At 35.7% G+C, this 19,780-nt stretch overlaps 1 protein-coding gene across 1 annotated transcript in view; it reads left to right on the forward strand.

Moving 5' to 3' along the window:
* LOC149796374 (lysosome membrane protein 2-like) overlaps positions 1-19,780 on the forward strand; it is a 91,678-nt gene that overhangs the window by 48,062 nt on the left and 23,836 nt on the right. The window contains exons 7-9 of the mRNA XM_089961055.1: positions 10,542-10,611; positions 14,221-14,396; positions 16,240-16,358. Coding sequence (XP_089817181.1) covers positions 10,542-10,611; positions 14,221-14,396; positions 16,240-16,358 — 365 coding nt within the window. The remainder of the gene's footprint in view (positions 1-10,541; positions 10,612-14,220; positions 14,397-16,239; positions 16,359-19,780) is intronic.

Consider the following 19,780-nt stretch of genomic DNA (forward strand, 5'->3'; position numbering starts at 1 on the left):
AATATTGACTTGTACTTGCCAGATTTATCCCTAGACAAATATTTACTCTTGTGAATATTAAATGTACCAGAAAGGGTTGCATTAAGAATTTCATGCTTGGATCTTGCTGTTATTTAAAGGTCACCGGCCACCTATATTGTACAAATGTGTGATATTATAGTTATAAACAAAACTCATTGGTTATGCATTCACACCATAAAAATGTTTAATTAGACTTAAAACTCTGCTTTATAAAATGAAAAAATTATTCAGCAATCTCCGTAAACAATCGGTAGTTTCTGCATGCCAAAACCGGATATGATCTACATTTATCCCTTCTATTCAACCTAGCCATTCAAGTGCTTAATTTCCCCACATAAATGTTAATGTGATGTAGCGTATGATCGTGCTTTTGTACAGCAAATATGGTGTACTGTGTTGCATATGGAGTGATGATGGGAAAAAGCATTTTTTCTTTTTCTGGAAAACCATGTTTACCAGAAAAAAGTGTATTTAATCTGTGGGATCGAATAGGAGAGGGATGGGAAAGTTGTATCATTTATGCCGGATTCTAGTGAATTTGGCCCTAAGACAATTCGGTCCAGCTCGAAATTCAATTTGGCCAAACTTAACAATAGTTTGTATGTTCTTTTTCTTCAACAAAAAAGTAGATGCTATGTAAGATAGGTTTTAGGGGGAAAAAAACTAAATTTAAACAAACTATTTTGATATTCTTTGAAGAAAATAATCATACTTCGTAACGTACATATTTGAGAGAAAACACAAACTGACATATCTTGCTTGTTCTAATTAAAATTTATATACATTTTTTATGCTAACAAATATATGCATCTGCACAACGACATTCTCAATTTAAGTCATCTGGTCAAATTATCAATAATCATTTATAAAACAAAAATATTTAACATAATATTCTACATAATACGTATACATTTTGCTAAGGGTGGTGTACATGAGATATTATAACAAATATACTTAATTTTAGGCTTCACGTTGGAACACAGCTGCATACAATACATACTAGATTACACATGAGAGAGAGAATAATGTTGAGCATTTTGTCAGTATTTAGTTGCTGCAATATGAAGCTCTTACCAGTTAATTTTGTTGTTTTTATTTTTCAAGTTGTCTTAGTGTTTGCGTGCATAAATTGAAAGCTTGTAATTACTGGTCAATATCGTCAATCATATTTGCTCCATTATTCCGTACAAATTAGAAAGGAAATAATTTGTTTAATTTGTGCCCTCCACACACACACACTCACGGTACAAAATAAATTGATAAACATACACTTGTTTGAAAATAAAATGAAAGAAATTAACGTTGCATTGTTATCATATATTCCTTTTTTCATCATGCAAAAATTATTTTAAAAAAATATATATCCAAGAAATCCGTATATGTAGCAGATGCCGGCTTGTGTATGCATCCTTAGTGTAGTGTGTATCACTTATGTCAAATAACAAAATTGCAAATGAGACGAAAGTATCACCCAATTGCTTGAAGGCATCTGCCATTTACGCATAATAAGTTACTTATTGCAAACTGACCCAGATTGTATTGTATCCAGGTTAACTATAAGTCGGTATCTCGCAAATAAAAAAAAATCATTATTTTAAAATACATTCAATGTGAGTGCAAATGATAATCTTTTTGCTAGCATGGGTTACAGAAGTATTATTAAAGCAAGTTATTATTGTGTATAATATTTGCCCTTCAAACATCAATTATGATTACATATGGCAAACAAATAGAAGCCTGGGTGATAAACACAACTGGCATGGAGCAATAAACTCATTGTTTAAACTTACCAACAGGATATCAAATACATAGGTTATTTTATTACAATGCAAACCAACCCCAGAAAATTGACTTTGGTATCTTTTTTGTGTGCCGAATTTTTTTTTCTGAAGTCAGCCGACAAAAGGAAGTCAAGTTTGGTTCCTTTGGATTCTTTAAGTGTGCCGATTTCTTTCATCCTTTTTTTTTCATAAAGTCTGCCGACACAGGGAAGCCAGCATTGATTCTTTTTACCTGTATTAACGGGAATTTTCAAAATAAATTGAAACAATGGAACAGTTTTGAAAGCAACACAATCTAGTGCGTCGTGCATGCATACCGATATAAGGCTGAACAGTAAATTAGTTTTCATTAGTTTCATCTAAAATATTCCCTATCCATAGTTTATAGTGTTTTATTTTTCGACAACAAGAAGCATGTACTTCATCTTGTAGGGATAAATGTACGTCATTTCCAATTGTGTCCTCTATAGGTGGGAAATTGTAACTAAGGGGAAGTAACAGCATTGTATACTTCTATTTCGAGTAATTAAATTATTATTTCTTCTTTACACTTGATAATTTTTTTGTTTTTTTTGTGCGAGTATAACTATTTTTAATCATGTAATGCAAATCTGATATAAATAGGAAAATGTTGGAGTATGGCCGGTGACCTTTAACTGTAATCTTTACCTGTTATCAACCAGAATTTTCATTGATACCACCTTTTCCTTTGATTTTTTTTTACTTTTAATTGATACCACCTTTTCCTTTGATTTTTTTTTGACTTTTTTACTTTTCATTGATACCACCTTTTCCTTTGATTTTCTTTTTACTTCTCAATTTAATTTTTATTAGAATAATGCTAAATTATGGATCCCCAAGTTAGGTTTTTGTTGAAGTATGACATATATAATGTTGAGTACACCTTGACATAAGCTTGGGTAACAATCATATCTATAAATTCCATATTAACCTCAGTGCTAAAGTCTAGGTGTAGCAATCACATCTATCCATACCAGATTAAATTCAGTGCTAAAGTCTTGGTGTAGTAATCACATCTATCCATACCAGATTAACCTCAGTGCTAAAGTCTTGGTGTAGTAATCACATCTATCCATACCAGATTAAATTCAGTGCTAAAGTCTTGGTGTAGTAATCACATCTATCCATACCAGATTAACCTCAGTGCTAAAGTCTTGGTGTAGTAATCACATCTATCCATACCAGATTAACCTCAGTGCTAAAGTCTAGGTGTAGCAATCACATCTATCCATACCAGATTAAATTCAGTGCTAAAGTCTTGGTGTAGCAATCACATCTATCCATACCAGATTAACCTCAGTGCTAAAGTCTAGGTGTAGCAATCACATCTATCCATACCAGATTAAATTCAGTGCTAAAGTCTTGGTGTAGTAATCACATCTATCCATACCAGATTAACCTCAGTGCTAAAGTCTTGGTGTAGCAATCACATCTATCCATACCAGATTAACCTCAGTGCTAAAGTCTTGGTGTAGCAATCACATCTATCCATACCAGATTAACCTCAGTGCTAAAGTCTTGGTGTAGCAATCACATCTATCCATACCAGATTAACCTCAGTGCTAAAGTCTTGGTGTAGCAATCACATCTATCCATACCAGATTAACCTCAGTGCTAAAGTCTTGGTGTAGTAATCACATCTATCCATACCAGATTAAATTCAGTGCTAAAGTCTTGGTGTAGTAATCACATCCATCCATACCAGATTAACCTCAGTGCTAAAGTCTTGGTGTAGCAATCACATCTATCCATACCAGATTAAATTCAGTGCTAAAGTCTAGGTGTAGCAATCACATCTATCCATACCAGATTAAATTCAGTGCTAAAGTCTTGGTGTAGTAATCACATCTATCCATACCAGATTAAATTCAGTGCTAAAGTCTTGGTGTAGTAATCACATCTATCCATACCAGATTAACCTCAGTGCTAAAGTCTAGGTGTAGCAATCACATCTATCCATACCAGATTAAATTCAGTGCTAAAGTCTTGGTGTAGTAATCACATCTATCCATACCAGATTAACCTCAGTGCTAAAGTCTTGGTGTAGTAATCACATCTATCCATACCAGATTAACCTCAGTGCTAAAGTCTAGGTGTAGTAATCACATCTATCCATACCAGATTAACCTCAGTGCTAAAGTCTAGGTGTAGCAATCACATCTATCCATACCAGATTAAATTCAGTGCTAAAGTCTTGGTGTAGTAATCACATCTATCCATACCAGATTAAATTCAGTGCTAAAGTCTTGGTGTAGTAATCACATCTATCCATACCAGATTAACCTCAGTGCTAAAGTCTTGGTGTAGTAATCACATCTATCCATACCAGATTAACCTCAGTGCTAAAGTCTTGGTGTAGCAATCACATCTATCCATACCAGATTAACCTCAGTGCTAAAGTCTAGGTGTAGCAATCACATCTATCCATACCAGATTAAATTCAGTGCTAAAGTCTTGGTGTAGCAATCACATCTATCCATACCAGATTAACCTCAGTGCTAAAGTCTTGGTGTAGTAATCACATCTATCCATACCAGATTAACCTCAGTGCTAAAGTCTTGGTGTAGTAATCACATCTATCCATACCAGATTAACCTCAGTGCTAAAGTCTTGGTGTAGTAATCACATCTATCCATACCAGATTAACCTCAGTGCTAAAGTCTTGGTGTAGCAATCACATCTATCCATACCAGATTAACCTCAGTGCTAAAGTCTTGGTGTAACAATCACATCTATCCATACCAGATTAACCTCAAAGTCTTGGTGTAACAATCACATCTATCCATACCAGATTAACCTCAGTACTAAAGTCTTGGTGTAGCAATCACATCTATCCATACCAGATTAACCTCAGTGCTAAAGTCTTGGTGTAGCAATCACATCTATCCATACCAGATTAAATTCAGTGCTAAAGTCTTGGTGTAGTAATCACATCTATCCATACCAGATTAAATTCAGTGCTAAAGTCTTGGTGTAGTAATCACATCTATCCATACCAGATTAACCTCAGTGCTAAAGTCTTGGTGTAGTAATCACATCTATCCATACCAGATTAACCTCAGTGCTAAAGTCTAGGTGTAGCAATCACATCTATCCATACCAGATTAAATTCAGTGCTAAAGTCTTGGTGTAGTAATCACATCTATCCATACCAGATTAACCTCAGTGCTAAAGTCTTGGTGTAGTAATCACATCTATCCATACCAGATTAACCTCAGTGCTAAAGTCTTGGTGTAGTAATCACATCTATCCATACCAGATTAACCTCAGTGCTAAAGTCTTGGTGTAGCAATCACATCTATCCATACCAGATTAACCTCAGTGCTAAAGTTTTGGTGTAGCAATCACATCCATCAATTGTCAAGATGGCCACTATCGCTTAACCTGTTTGAAACAGCTGTTCCATTTTTTGTGCTATTTTTCATGATATATGTGCTTGATGTCTCTCTTCGTCTATGTTATTGTGTTCATCATGCATTGGCTGTTCAGTGCGTATGTGTTTCTTCATCTCCTTGTTTTGGAAACAAGAACAATTAGACTTTTTCTCAGCTGTCTTGCTCTACTGCTACAACTTCCTTTGTTGTTGAACAAACCGTCATCATGTGATAGTTGCCAGTCAACCCCTTTATGCTATGATGGACCCTCACTAACTGCTTTAAATGACCACTCCTTGGCTCTCAACACTACATTGTGCTCTTAACTAAATGAACTGGGACTACATTCTTCATTACTTAAATGTAAATAGAAGTGAAAAAAGAAATGTTTCAAAGCTGGTCAGCATAGAACAGGAAGAATTCCAGTTATCTCCCTTATGCCCTTTCCGGCTCAACAATTTAAAAATTTGACCGTTAATTCAGATAACCTAATTCAAATCCCTATTAAATCATCCACCTTTATGTCAACTATCCAAGAGATACCTCTGCGTATTGCATTATTCAATGCCCAATCAGGAGGACCACCGGAAAAGCGCACAGAAATAGTTTTATCAATAATCAGAATATTGACGTCTTTTTCCAGACAGAAACATGGCTAAAAACATCAGGCGATGAGCCCAAGCACGTGGATCCAACAGTCCCTAACCCTCCACCTTTATTTGCTACTTAGAGAAACCTCTGTATGATAAATAGAACCAAACATTAATGCATGACATCCAAGCAAACCTAACAACTTGCTTGCCTCCTACAGCAGAACAACTCAATAACTGCCTGCAGCTATTGCTCGACAAACATACCCCAGCCACCAAGTGCAGAGTGTCAGTTCAAAAGTGTTCTCCATGGTATAGCAGTGTTAGGGATGAGCTTCACACTGCTAAAAGAGACTGCTGTAAAGCTGAGAGGCTTTGGCTTTCCACCAGACTTACTATTACTAAGCAAACCTATTAAGCCGCTAAGAAGAACGTCACAGACATAGTCCATGCAGCAAAATCAGCCCACTACAGTACTAAGATCATGGAAAGTTTCAGCTGCAAAGAGCTCTTCAAGGTTACTAAGAAGCTAATGTCAAGGAACAAATGTACACCACTTCCAACTACCTTCTCTCCAGTCAATCTTCCGGACCTGTTTGCAAATTTCTTCCTTGACAAAGTCCAAACCATTAGAGATAAGCTTGACAACACAATTTCAATTGACTCATCATCACCATACAGTTGGGATACAGAGTTTCAGCAGCAACCATTAGCAGCATTTGAACCTGTCTCTATGGATTTAGTACGTACAATCGTGATGAAGAGTGCACCATAGTCATGCAAACTTGATCCAATTCCAACATCACTGCTGCTTGAGTGCTTAGATCCAGTATTGCCTTCACTAACTGATGTTATTAATACCTCTATCTCATCAAGGGAATTCCCATCATTTTCCAAAACTGCCATTGTAAAGCCTCTGCTGAAGAAACCAACACTCGACCATAATGATTTAAAGAACTACTGCCCAGTTTTTAATCTCCCATTCACATAAAAAATCTTAGAAAAGGTTGTTCTATTCTAGCTTGTATCTCATCTGAATTAAACAGTCTTTTTGGCAGTGTACATTCTGCATATCGCCCTTGCACAATACTGAAACTACTCTTCTAAAAGTAGTTAATGACATTCTTTCTGCTTTGGATAGCGGATGATTACAGTCCTCACCCTCCTTGATTTGTCTGCAGCATTTGACACAATAGACCATGATATATTACTTCACCATCTCCAGCATGTATTTGGCATTCATGATACAGCCTTACTGTGGTTTATGTCCTACTTGGCCTGCATGACACAAATTGTATCTGCAAATGGAATACACTCCAGCCCAGTTAATCTATGTTGTGGTGTTCCACAGGGGTCTGTTCTTGGTCTTGTTCTCTTCATTCTATACACTCAGCCACTCTCAAGTGTCATAGATCATCATCCAGTTCCTCACCAGTTATACGCTGATGACACCCAAATATACAGATCTAGCCACCCAACTGAAGTTGATGCTACCATCCAAGCTGTAGAGAGGTGCATTTTTGATGTGAAATCATGGATGGCATGTAACAAGCTGCAGATGAATGATGATAAAACTGAGGCCATTCTGATCACAACACAAAGACTTTCTCATTCACATCCTTTACCTCAAACAATAAATATCAGTAACACCAACATTAAATTCACACAGTCAGTACAAAACCTAAGTGTTGCTATGGACAGTACTCTCACATTGCACCAATATGTCATGAACATATGCAAGGCTGTACTGAAGTAGTTACTCCAAACCATACAACAAATTACATGCAGGATGTACAGTGATTAAATAGTTACTCCAAACCATGCAGAAATATGAATACACAGCAATGCAAATTCAATGGCATGCAGGAGTATTATGATAGATATCATACCTCACTTAGCACAGCTAAATATGCTTTTACAGAAATCTGACTTGGATATAGCAGCTTTGTCACCAGTACTTGATATTTTGAATTCTACCTTAAAGAAAGCAGACACGTGAAAATCACCAGATCTGTATGTCTGAATAATTGAAATCATCAAAGGATGGAGACAAAACTAAAATCACCTACAATGGTGTTGAACTCAAGTTACACAGGAGTACATTGAAAAAAGTTTCAGATGATGTGTCTAACCTTCGCCGCGAGTTTGTTACAAATTTGCAGGTGGAGATGGCTGCAAGATTTCCAAAGAGCAATACACAGGAGGCAACAGAATTTGAGGTTCTTGGTAACCTCACATTCCTGTCTTCTGCAGAACAAGAAATGTATGGTTATGACCAGATAAAAATTCTCTGTGATCATTTGGTCCAGAGAAGAAATCAAAAGAAGCTATCAGTCCCCCTTTGTGTGACCCAAAACTTGTTTTGACAGAGCGGTCTCTTGCTAAGACTGCCATTAAAAGAGAAATGTTCCCTAGAGACAAAATGGCAGATTATACATCAACATCACGCAGACACATTTCCAAACCTTCTTCAGTTATCATCAGTGGCCATGGTTATGCCATACCAAACCGCTGACTGTGAGAAAGGATTCAGCAATCAAAATCAAAACAAAACTGCAGGAAGAAGCCGTTTGGAAGAACGGGTTCTCAACAGACTCATGATGATTTCAATTGAAGAACCTCTTCAGAGAGACTTCAACTTTAACAAGGCATTGATAGAGTGGAGGATGAGGAAAGACTGGAGGCTATTTAGGAAATACTGATCATGTTTGCAGAATAATGCAGTCACAATTACAATTCTGTCTGGATGCAGATGTATGTTCCAGTTAAGAGTTAACTGTATATATACTTTCCCTAATTCATTTTGAGCTTTGGACTTTTCCTTAAAAATTATTTTTTGTCATCCATGATAGGAAAATATGTGTTCTTTTGATCTTTCTTAGTATGGATTTGCAACCAATCAGAATTGAGCATGTGACACGCAGGAAGTACATGACACTGTTTTTTAAGATTGGCCAGAGGAGTGACACTATTTGCAGTCTGTCATGTTTGATTCTTTAATGGTTAGTGTGTAGATAGAATATTGTTATTAGAAAACATAAGACTTTGATTTCAGTTTTAAGTGTTATGCTATAATATACAGAAGACATGAGATGCATTTAATGCATTTATTGTACTTGCTATTGCTCTTTTTGAATATATTGAGTTTTTTTTACACGATACTGGAAGTTCCCCCGCTCCAGCTACATTGGCCCCCCCCATTTTGTTTTAGATTCAGTGGGGGCAAGTACTCACATTTATCATATCCTAGAAGCAACCCAGCAATCTGCAAATTCAGTGTAGGTATGACACGACTAATGGCGGGGGCATAGAGAGAAGAGTACTAAATATTTTGAGATGCACCATTGATTATTTAATGGATTTACTTTTTTCCATTACACATTTCATAAACTTCAATCACTGTACCATTATAGTTGATAACAAAATATTTACTTTTATTGTGATATCCAGTGTTTAATTTCTACTGATAAAATAGCAGATGGTGATTGGATTATTCCACTGACAGACAGGTAGTACTTGCTAAGACATAATGCAGTTATTAATAATTAAGAAAAAATGTCACTTATTTTTATATTACAGACATTTTTGATCTAAAAATTCTAAATTAGAAGACACATGCCCCAAAATTACAGTGAAACATGTAGAGAAAACTAATCATATATAATGACAAGAAAAAACACAAAATGAACAGAAAAACATTTTTTATTTATTGAGTACAGCAGAGGTTTTATTTCTTCTGGAATCAAAAACTAGTACTTGGGTGTGGTTTTTGTTATCAACCATATTATTTCCTGGAGATTCCCATGAGCTCACACTTTCTTTAAAACACTGCTTATTTAGATGATTTATTCATACAAGCTTCCTCTTTCCTTTTCCACTCTGTTTTGCATGTTTGTACAGTTAGGGTCTGACATTAGAACATATAAGTTGAAACCACATAGAACTGATATGGACTTGTTGATTTCAACATGGGCCAGCAAAAGTGAGTAAAATTATATTGAATCCTACCTGCCTTATGCCAGTAAGCAGTTCAAACTATTTATCTTCTCATTATTTTCCTTTTCACCCAGTCTTTGTTGCTAAATGGCATGAGCTATTTGCTTTTTCACCCAGTGCCTTGTTACTAGATGGCATGAGTGTATTTGCTTTTTCAACCAGTGCCTTGTTAATAGCTGGCATGAGTATTTGCTTTTCACCCAGTGCCTTGTTACTAGATGGCATGAGTGTATTTGCTTTTCAACCAGTGCCTTGTTTCTAGACGGCATGAGTGTAGTTGCTTTTTCACCCAGTGCCTTGTTACTAGATGGCATGAGTGTATTTGCTTTTTGAACCAGTGCCTTGTTAGCGGATGGCATGAGTGTATTTGCTTTTTCAGCCAGGGCTTTGTTAACGGATGGCATGAGTGTATTTGCTTTTTCACCCAGTGCCTTGTTACTAGATGGCATGAGTTATTTGCTTTTTCATCCAGTGTCTTTGTTACTAGATGGCATGAGTGTATTTGCTTTTTCATCCAGTGCCTTGTTACTGAATGGTATGAGTGTATTTGCTTTTTCATCCAGTGTCTTTGTTACTGGATGGCATCAGTATATTTTCTCTTTGTTTAGGAATACTTTGATCATAAGCATATATTTATGTAACAAGGAACCAATTGACCTTTTGTACACATGTCATCACAGGATTGGTGTTGAATGAGTTAATTCCATTTGATATGTGTTGAATGAGTTAATTCCATTTATGTTTCTTGCTTCTTACAGATGGGACAATATTCCCACCATTTATAGACAAATCTGACGTATTGTATCTCTTCTCTACTGACATTTGCAGGTATTACTGATAAAATGTATATGTCTGTCTGTCAATCAATCTATCTGTCTGTCTTTTTGTTTATCTATCTAGATATCTAGCTATCTTTTATCTATCTAAAAATGTGGATTTAAAGCACATTAAATGATGAATATATTTTTTTAATGAAAATATAGAACAAATATTTAGAACACACTGTGAATGGTAAGTGAAAATGGAATGAATGGATTTTTGAAACTGAATATTTTCAAGCTGCTGCCAGATTTCATCCAATGAAAGACCTTTTGCATACTGCTCTAGGATCAGGGTGTTAAACCCTACAACAACAACAGCTACTCTAGGATCAGGGTGTTAAACCCTACAACAACAACAACAACAACAACTACTCTAGGATCAGGGTGTTAAACCCTACAACAACAACAACTACTCTAGGATCAGGGTGTTAAACCCTACAACAACAACAACAACAACTACTCTAGGATCAGGGTGTTAAACCCTACAACAACAACAACAACAACAACTACTCTAGGATCAGGGTGTTAAACCCTACAACAACAACAACAACAACAACAACAACTACTCTAGGATCAGGGTGTTAAACCCTACAACAACAACAATAACAACTACTCTAGGATCAGGGTGTTAAACCCTACAACAACTACAACAACAACAACAACAACAACAACTACTACTCTAGGATCAGGGTGTTAAACCCTACAACAACAACAACAACAACAACTCTAGGATCAGATTCTTTGTTCTTGTTTGCATTCATTCTATATTTCATTTGTAATTATTCTGCTGTTGACATTTATTCAGCTTTCACCTATTACAAGACCCAACAGTTTATTAAAGCAGTTTTAATGATACATGATATGACAACTATTGTTTTTTCCCTTTAATTCTTAACACTTGACATGTAAGACCTTATTTAGGTAAATGCATTTCATTCCAAACAACAAAAATGCAAGGGATAAAAGTCTATATGGAATGCATTCCGATGGAATTGGATAAAAATCAATATGGAATGTATTTCATTCCCAACAAGCGAAAATGAAAGGGATAAAAGTCAATATGGAATGCATTTCATTCCCAACAAGCGAAAATGAAAGGGATAAAAGTCTATATGGAGTGCATTCCAAATGAAAGGGATAACAGACTGAGTGGAATGCATTCCAAATGAAAGGGATAAAAGCCTGTATGAAATACATTCCAGTTGAAAGGGATAAAAGCCTATATGGAATGCATTCCAATTGAAAGGGATAAAAGCTGATGTGGAATACATTCCAAATGAAAGGGATAAAAGCCTATATGGAATGCCTTTCATTCCCAACAAGCAAAAATAAAATGGATAAAAGCCTAGGTATATGGAATGCATTTCATTCCAAATGAAAGGGAAAAAAGCCTATAATCAGTATATGGAATGCATTCCAAATGAAAGCAATAAAAGCCTATATGAAATGCATTCCAAATGAAAGCAATCAAAGCCTATATGAAATGCATTCCAAATGAAAGTGATAAAAGCCTATATGGAATACATTCCAATTGAAAGGGATAAAAGCTGATGGGGAGTACATTCCAATTGAAAGGGATAAAAGCCTATATGGAATGCCTTTCATTCTCAACAAGCAAAAATAAAATGGATAAAAGCCTAGGTATTTGGAATGTATTTCATTCTAAATGAAAGGGATGAAAGCCTATATGGAATGCATTCCAAATGAAAGGGATAAAAGCCTATATGGAATGCCTTTCATTCCAAATGAAAGGGATAAAAGCCTATATGGAATGCATTCCAGATGAAAGGGATAAAAGCCTATATCGAATGCCTTTCATTCCAAATGAAAGGGATAAAAGCCTATATGGAATGCCTTTCATTCCAAATGAAAGGGATAAAAGCCTGAGTGGAATGCCTTTCATTCCAAATGAAAGGGATAAAAGTCTGTATGGAATGCATTCCAAATGAAAGGGATAACAGCCTGTATGGAATGCATTCCATATGAAAGGGATAAAAGTCTATATGGAACGCATTCCAATTTAAAGGGATAAAAGCCTGTATGGAATACATTCCAATTGAAAGGGATAAAAGGTGATGTGGAATACATTCCAAATGAAAGAGATAAAAGCCTATATGGAATGCCTTTCATTCCCAACAAGCAAAAATAAAAGGCATAAAAGCCTGGGTGGAATGCATTTCATTCCAAATGAAAGGGATAAAAGCCTATATGGAATGCATTCCTAAAGAAATCAATAAAAGTGCATTTGGAATGCATTCCAAATGAAAGGGATAAAAAACTATATAGAATGCATTCCAAATGAAAGGGATAAAAGGTCTATTTGGAATGCATTCCTAATGAAAGGGATAAAAGCCTTACTTTAATGCATTCCAAATGAAAGGGATAAAAGCCTATATGGAATGCATTCCAAATGAAAGGGATGAAAGTCTATTTGGAATGCATTCCAAATGAAAGGGAAAAAATCCTATATGGAATGCATTTCTGAGACCATAAACAAGACTTGGCACGGTGAAGAATGAAATAGAAATGCGATTTGAACAAAATACTTATTTGGTTGTTGTTGTGGGCTTAGTTCCTTGTGATAGGCTTTACATGGCAGCCAGTAGAACTGATATTTTATGAAGCTTGGAAAAACCCAGGAAGATCTACCAGCATGGGAATCTATTGGCAAGCTTTCTGACATACCTGCATTGACTGAACCTGAGGTTTGAACACATGTGGACAGAGGTGAGATGGCATAATTGGTAAAGGTGAATGCTTTAGACCAAATCATTGAAAAAATTCCCATTTTATGATAACTGTCTATCCATCTATGTATTTATGTATCTATATGTCTGTTTGTCTGCCTGCAGACAGTGTTGACTCATGTGACTCAGGTCTATTATCATCTCATGTGTTGTTGACTCAGGGTCTACATTTTCATATGATTTTGAATCGGCAACATACACCATTTCCAGTTGGCACATCTGGCAGTGATAACTCGTCACATTGATGTGGTTGTATGCACAAGTCAATAGTATGTAAAGTATTTTATACACAGTTCAATAGTATGCCATATAATTCATACACAGGTCAATAGTATGTAAAGTATTTTATACACAGTTCAATAGTATGCCATATAATTCATACACAGGTCAGGAGTATGTTATGTATTTTATACACAGTTCAATAGTATGTCATATATAGACTGGTCAATAGTATATCAAGTTTTTTATAAACAGTTATTAGTAGATCAGGTATTTTATAAACAGTTATTAGTAGATCAGGTATTTTATAAACAGTTATTAGTAGATCAGGTATTTTATAAACAGTTATTAGTATATCAAGTTTTTTTTATAAACAGTTATTAGTATATCAGGTATTTTATATGCAGGTCAATAGTATGTCATATATTTTATACACAGGTATGTTATGTATTTTTATTACAAGCAAGGTATATTTGATATCTTAATTTCTGGTTCAATTTTTGTTTGATATTTTTTTAAAGTTTAATATTGCGACATAACCTTTTCTTTTCAAACATTTGATGTAATATTCATATTGTATCAATTGTTATAAACCTACAAAAATTCTTTTAAACAGTAATTTACTGAAAATCAAAATATTTTACTTTCAGATCCATTTATGTGACATATGATGGAGATGTCACCTTGAAAGATATTCCAATGTATCGTTTTGTTGCACCACGATCAGTGTTTGAGAGTCAAAACAATTCAGCTAACAAAGGGTTCTGCACACCACCAGACAATTGCCTCCCAGATGGACTGCTGAATGCAGAAAACTGCAAGTCAGGTATTATTGTTAAGAATGTGAGGAATGTATGCTAATTTAAATTAATGTAATCCTCATGCTTCTGTCCTGGAGAATTTGTTGTACTCTCTTTTTGTCCAGCATTATGTCTGTGTCTGTCACTACATTTTCTAAACTACAGGGAAATTAACCAAAAAAAATTATGGATAGCCCATATGAGACCCATCTGCAAGAAGGTGGTCTTTAACCATTCCCTTTGGGAAGGAGGCATGGTGTTGCAACCTTGCTAGGATTCCTGGTAACATTTAGAGTAATTATTACATTTTGTCTAAGAGATTTTGAGTTATGATCTCCATTTCAGTGTCAGGGTTATGAGGTTGCAGATAGTGGGAAAGAGGTGGCTGAGGAGTATATTGAGTATTACAATGTTTAGTATTTTTCAATGGCAAAGCATTGAAGCTGCTCTAGTCCAATAAAGGATACATGAAGTTCACTCAGGGTAAACAAGTCCTGGAGTGGCATATCGGATTCCTGACTTGCAGCATAATAGAGGAAATGGTATTCCATGGGGTTATTATCAGTAAACAACAAATGAAGGTGGTCTTCATTCTGAAGAAGAAAAAGATAGAAGCAGATCTTTTAATATTTGGAATTTTAAATTACTTAATCCATTTGTATATTAGGAATACTTTTCTGAATTACTAAGTGCAAACAATTTGTGAAATTTATATTTATTTGGCAGTTTATCTATGTCATTATTATTTTGCTATACCCCATTGCAATGAAGTTTCTTTTTTATTTTCTTCACAATGTGCACCTCAGATATTGTGTCCTCCCATTTTAGTGACCTGGAGGGTATAAAAACCCTTCATCAATGCAAGCAGTTGGAACACTGTGAAAGGAAAGTAATTATTGACATGGAGTCTTCACAAAAAGTCTGATGATGTTGGTTGTACATTAAATGATGAAGATATGACTTCCAATGTGGCCGTCATGGCACCAACTTGTAAATCTCATTCTCATTTACTCCTCCTCGATGGATGATATAGGATATTACCAATAGATGTGTAGTGGGTTTTAAATGAGAATCAGACATCAAACATGGCATGGCAGCCATCTTGACCCTCTATACGCCGTAAGAAATCTTCTGCTAGGGGTTTTCACTAGAAGATTTCTTACGGTGTATAGTTGACACAGATGAACATGATGGCTATTTGGCATAGAACATGGCCAGCATTGTGGTCATCTTGAATGTCTTGGTCATAACAGTATCAGATTGTCATAAAAAATTGTGTCTAGTTGGATCTTGATGAAAATGATGACCCTCAAATATCCAATATGATTGGCATGGCAGCCATCTCAACCTCTTATAGCTACTTTGGACTGCCGTGTCTAAACTCTGAATAGATGTTTATATTGACATGGAATTTGTACCAAGAACTTCTTATAATGTCTGTTTGGTTGCCTATGTTTCGTAAAGGTTTTATTATCTTTCCGCATTACCAGGTGGCATGACATACCTTCTTGTTTTATGGCTTTGATTCTTATCTTGCCTGTGTTACCAAGTGGTGAGACATATCTATTTATTTTATGGCATTCATTCTTATCTTGCCTGTGTTACCAAGTAGTGAGACAGATCTACATATCTTTTGCCATTGATGGCAAATGCATTGTAATTAAAACTCTGTTTTATTGTGTTTTTGCGAGTCTTGCTGAAGTTGTTCTGTTGTGACTACATCATGGTTAAAATTCTGTTATATTGTGTCTTAGTGGGTCTGAGTTGAAGGTTCACCGTGTTCTGCTGTGGCTACATGGTTAGCCATGTTCTGCTGAATCCTTGTTTGTGTGCATGTTTTAAATCAAAGAGGAAATAATTTTTTTGCAGGCGCACCTGTTGTCTTCTCCCAGCCTAACTTTCTGGATGCTGATGAAAGTGTGATCAAGTCTGTTGATGGAATTAAACCGATCAGGCAGGACCACCAGACATATATTGATCTTGACCCGGTGAGTTTTTGTGTTTATTTACCACAAGTGAGTGGAAATGTTAGAGTGTCATTGCATCTCTGTCATCACTTAATCATCATTTATTTTCTTGTTTGCTTGTGATTTTTCAGTTTTGAAAACATTTTAGCAAGAAAAATACATTGGGCAAAACTATATATAAACAGAAAGTTCGTTGACCCCAGAAATTGCATTATTTTGTCAAATGTGTATAATTTTCATAATGGGAAATTTTTTAAATTTGTTTTGCCTTATATATATGAGCAGTTGGTAAGGTACTAAAAATTTGAAAGGAATTGGAGACACATTGAGGTGCAGCTAATCCAGATTTCATGACAAATAATGATTATACTATGTTCCTTTTATTGTGTGGATAAAGACAATATCTGAGTAGTGCATTTCTAATCGTGTGTCCTGTTTCTGAGACCACTCTCACGTAAGGAGGCTTGAGTAGTCCATTTCTCCCATTGTGCATTTCTGCCGGTAGTGTCCAATTAATGAGGGACTACTCATTTAAGGAGACCATCAGAGCAGTGCATTTCTACTGTTGTACCCGATTAATGAGAGACTATCATATAAGGAGACATTCAGAGCAGTAAATTTCTGCTGGTAGTGCCCCATTAATGAGAGACTACTCATATAATGAGATCATCTAAACTGTGCATTTCTACTGTTGTACCCGATTACTGTTGATGAGACATTCTCTTATAAGGCAACCATTTTAACCAAGGAAGGAATAAGCTCACAAGAGGGAATCACTGTATCTAGAATAAAATAGATATTCATTATGTAGTTTTAGGTTTTGTTGTGCTTATGGAAAACAGTTTTAGGGAACATTTTACCATACTATTGAACTCTGCATCAGTGTAGATGGGCACAGAAATAAGGAAGTCAATTTAGAGAAGCCATAGTCTTTCAAGGAGAGCTAGTAGCCATAAAGACATGCTACAAAACAGAAATGCCAGAGGCAAAATCCTGGGTTTTTTCAATTAAATACAACACTTTTCAGTAAAATTAGAGATAGTATTACATATTTGACAGCGTAAGCCATACTTAAGGCCCAGCAAAAGCATCAGTCTGCCCCTGAATTGTCATGCCAGTATTCCACAGAATCACACAAATTGTCATACAAGTCATTGATTGCGTCACTGTTTGGGTCCAGTCACTTGCATGGCATGGTTTAAGGTATGGTTTCCCAAGACTTTCATCCATGATAGAAATGGTGTATTGTTGTTTTGTTTGCATGCTGTCATCATTGCCCTTTTACTTTATCACTTTATTAATTTTGAGATATGGATATTCATCCTCACTATAATTATCCAAACATCGTCAGATAATATTTTACTTCATTCCTATCCTTTTCCAGATTAGATTCAATTAAATCAGAACATCCTATCATGACCATAAATTCCAGTATGCAGACTATTGGGAAGACAAAGACAAAGTTCCACTTGCCATTGGGACATCTATGTGCTGGTCACGAGATGAAGCCTCAATTTTCCGCACAAATTACAGCCATAATCAAAGCTTTGGACTACATTGAAGCCTCACAAACACAAATTTCATCTTTTTGGATTCCTTTTCCACATTGAAAGCCGTGCAGAATCTTGTCTCTGTCAGCCAATTAATATCCCATTTATAACCAATACATGATGGTCTCAGGGCAGAAAGGCAAATAAAGCAATTAGAGCTGCCTTGCATTGACCCTTGTCCAAATGGAAGTTTCCATATACTGACTTCAGATATTGTACTAATCAGCATGTTCATCATACATGGCAAGTGGAATGTAATTGAAATCCACAAAAAAATTGAAGAACATCAAACCTACTATTAGAGAGGCGTCCCTTGTATTGCAGAGATGTGATGTTGTGCTGATTACACATTGGACACATACTAAATTCTTTTTATGTCAGCTTCCACCCTGTGAAGTATTTTGATGTGAACTGCTTGAAAAAATTTTACCCTTATATGTTGTTTTATATACATTTTACACAAATAACATATTTACATTTAATATTTTATCTCATTGTACTCAGTTATACGTGTTTGGAAGGGATTAACTCCATGCATTTTTGTGCAGTTCACTTTTACTTTTTTTTTTTACTTGTGTTTTTGCTGGCATTACATTGCTACTTTTTTGCTGAGGAGCCATAAAACACTCCTCCATATATAGAAATACATATCACTTGTTGAGTGTCAACAGCAGCCATAAAACACTCCTCCGTATATAGAAATACATATCACTTGTTGAGTGTCAACAGCAGCCATCAAACACTCCTCCGTATATAGAAATACATATCACTTGTTGAGTGTCAACTGCAGCCATAAAACACTCCTGTGTATATAGAAATACATATCACTTGTTGAGTGTCAACAGCAGCCATAAAACACTCCTGCGTATATAGAAATACATATCACTTGTTGAGTGTCAACAGCAGCCATAAAACACTCCTCCGTATATAGAAATACATATCACTTGTTGAGTGTCAACAGCAGCCATCAAACACTCCTCCGTATATAGAAATACATATCACTTGTTGAGTGTCAACAGCAGCCATAAAACACTCCTCCGTATATAGAAATACATATCACTTGTTGAGTGTCAACAGCAGCCATAAAACACTCCTCCGTATATAGAAATACATATCACTTGTTGAGTGTCAACAGCAGCCATCAAACACTCCTCCGTATATAGAAATACATATCACTTGTTGAGTGTCAACAGCAGCCATCAAACACTCCTCCGTATATAGAAATACATATCACTTGTTGAGTGTCAACAGCAGCCATCAAACACTCCTCCGTATATAGAAATACATATCACTTGTTGAGTGTCAACAGCAGCCATAAAACACTCCTCCGTATATAGAAATACATATCACTTGTTGAGTGTCAACAGCAGCCATAAAACACTTCTCCATATATAGAAATACATATCACTTGTTGAGTGTCAACAGCAGCCATAAAACACTCCTCCATACATACGTAGACATAGATATCACTTGTTGAGTGTCAACAGCAGCCATAAAACACTCCTCCATACATACGTAGACATAGATATCACTTGTTGAGTGTCAACAGCAGCCATAAAACACTCCTCCATACATACATAGACATAAATATCACTTGTTGAGTGTCAACAGCAGCCATAAAACACTCCTCCATACATACATAGACATAAATATCACTTGAGTGTCAACAGCAGCAGCAGTAGCAGCATCTTCATCAGTATCAAAAATGTTAAAGTTTGGTGTCAAACTTTTTTGAAAATTACAGATCTTCATTTGCTGTGTTCAGGTGAACCTGTGGCATAATTATACTTAGTTCAGGTGAAACTGTGGCATAATTATACTTAATTCAGTAATTTATAGCCATATATTTCTTGGATCTGAAGTTTATACCATTGTACACTCTGATAATGTTAT

This window comes from Sinohyriopsis cumingii, chromosome 6 (genome assembly GCF_028554795.1).
Source record: "Sinohyriopsis cumingii isolate HCF-2022 chromosome 6, ASM2855479v2, whole genome shotgun sequence".
NCBI classification, from domain to species: domain Eukaryota; kingdom Metazoa; phylum Mollusca; class Bivalvia; order Unionida; family Unionidae; genus Sinohyriopsis; species Sinohyriopsis cumingii.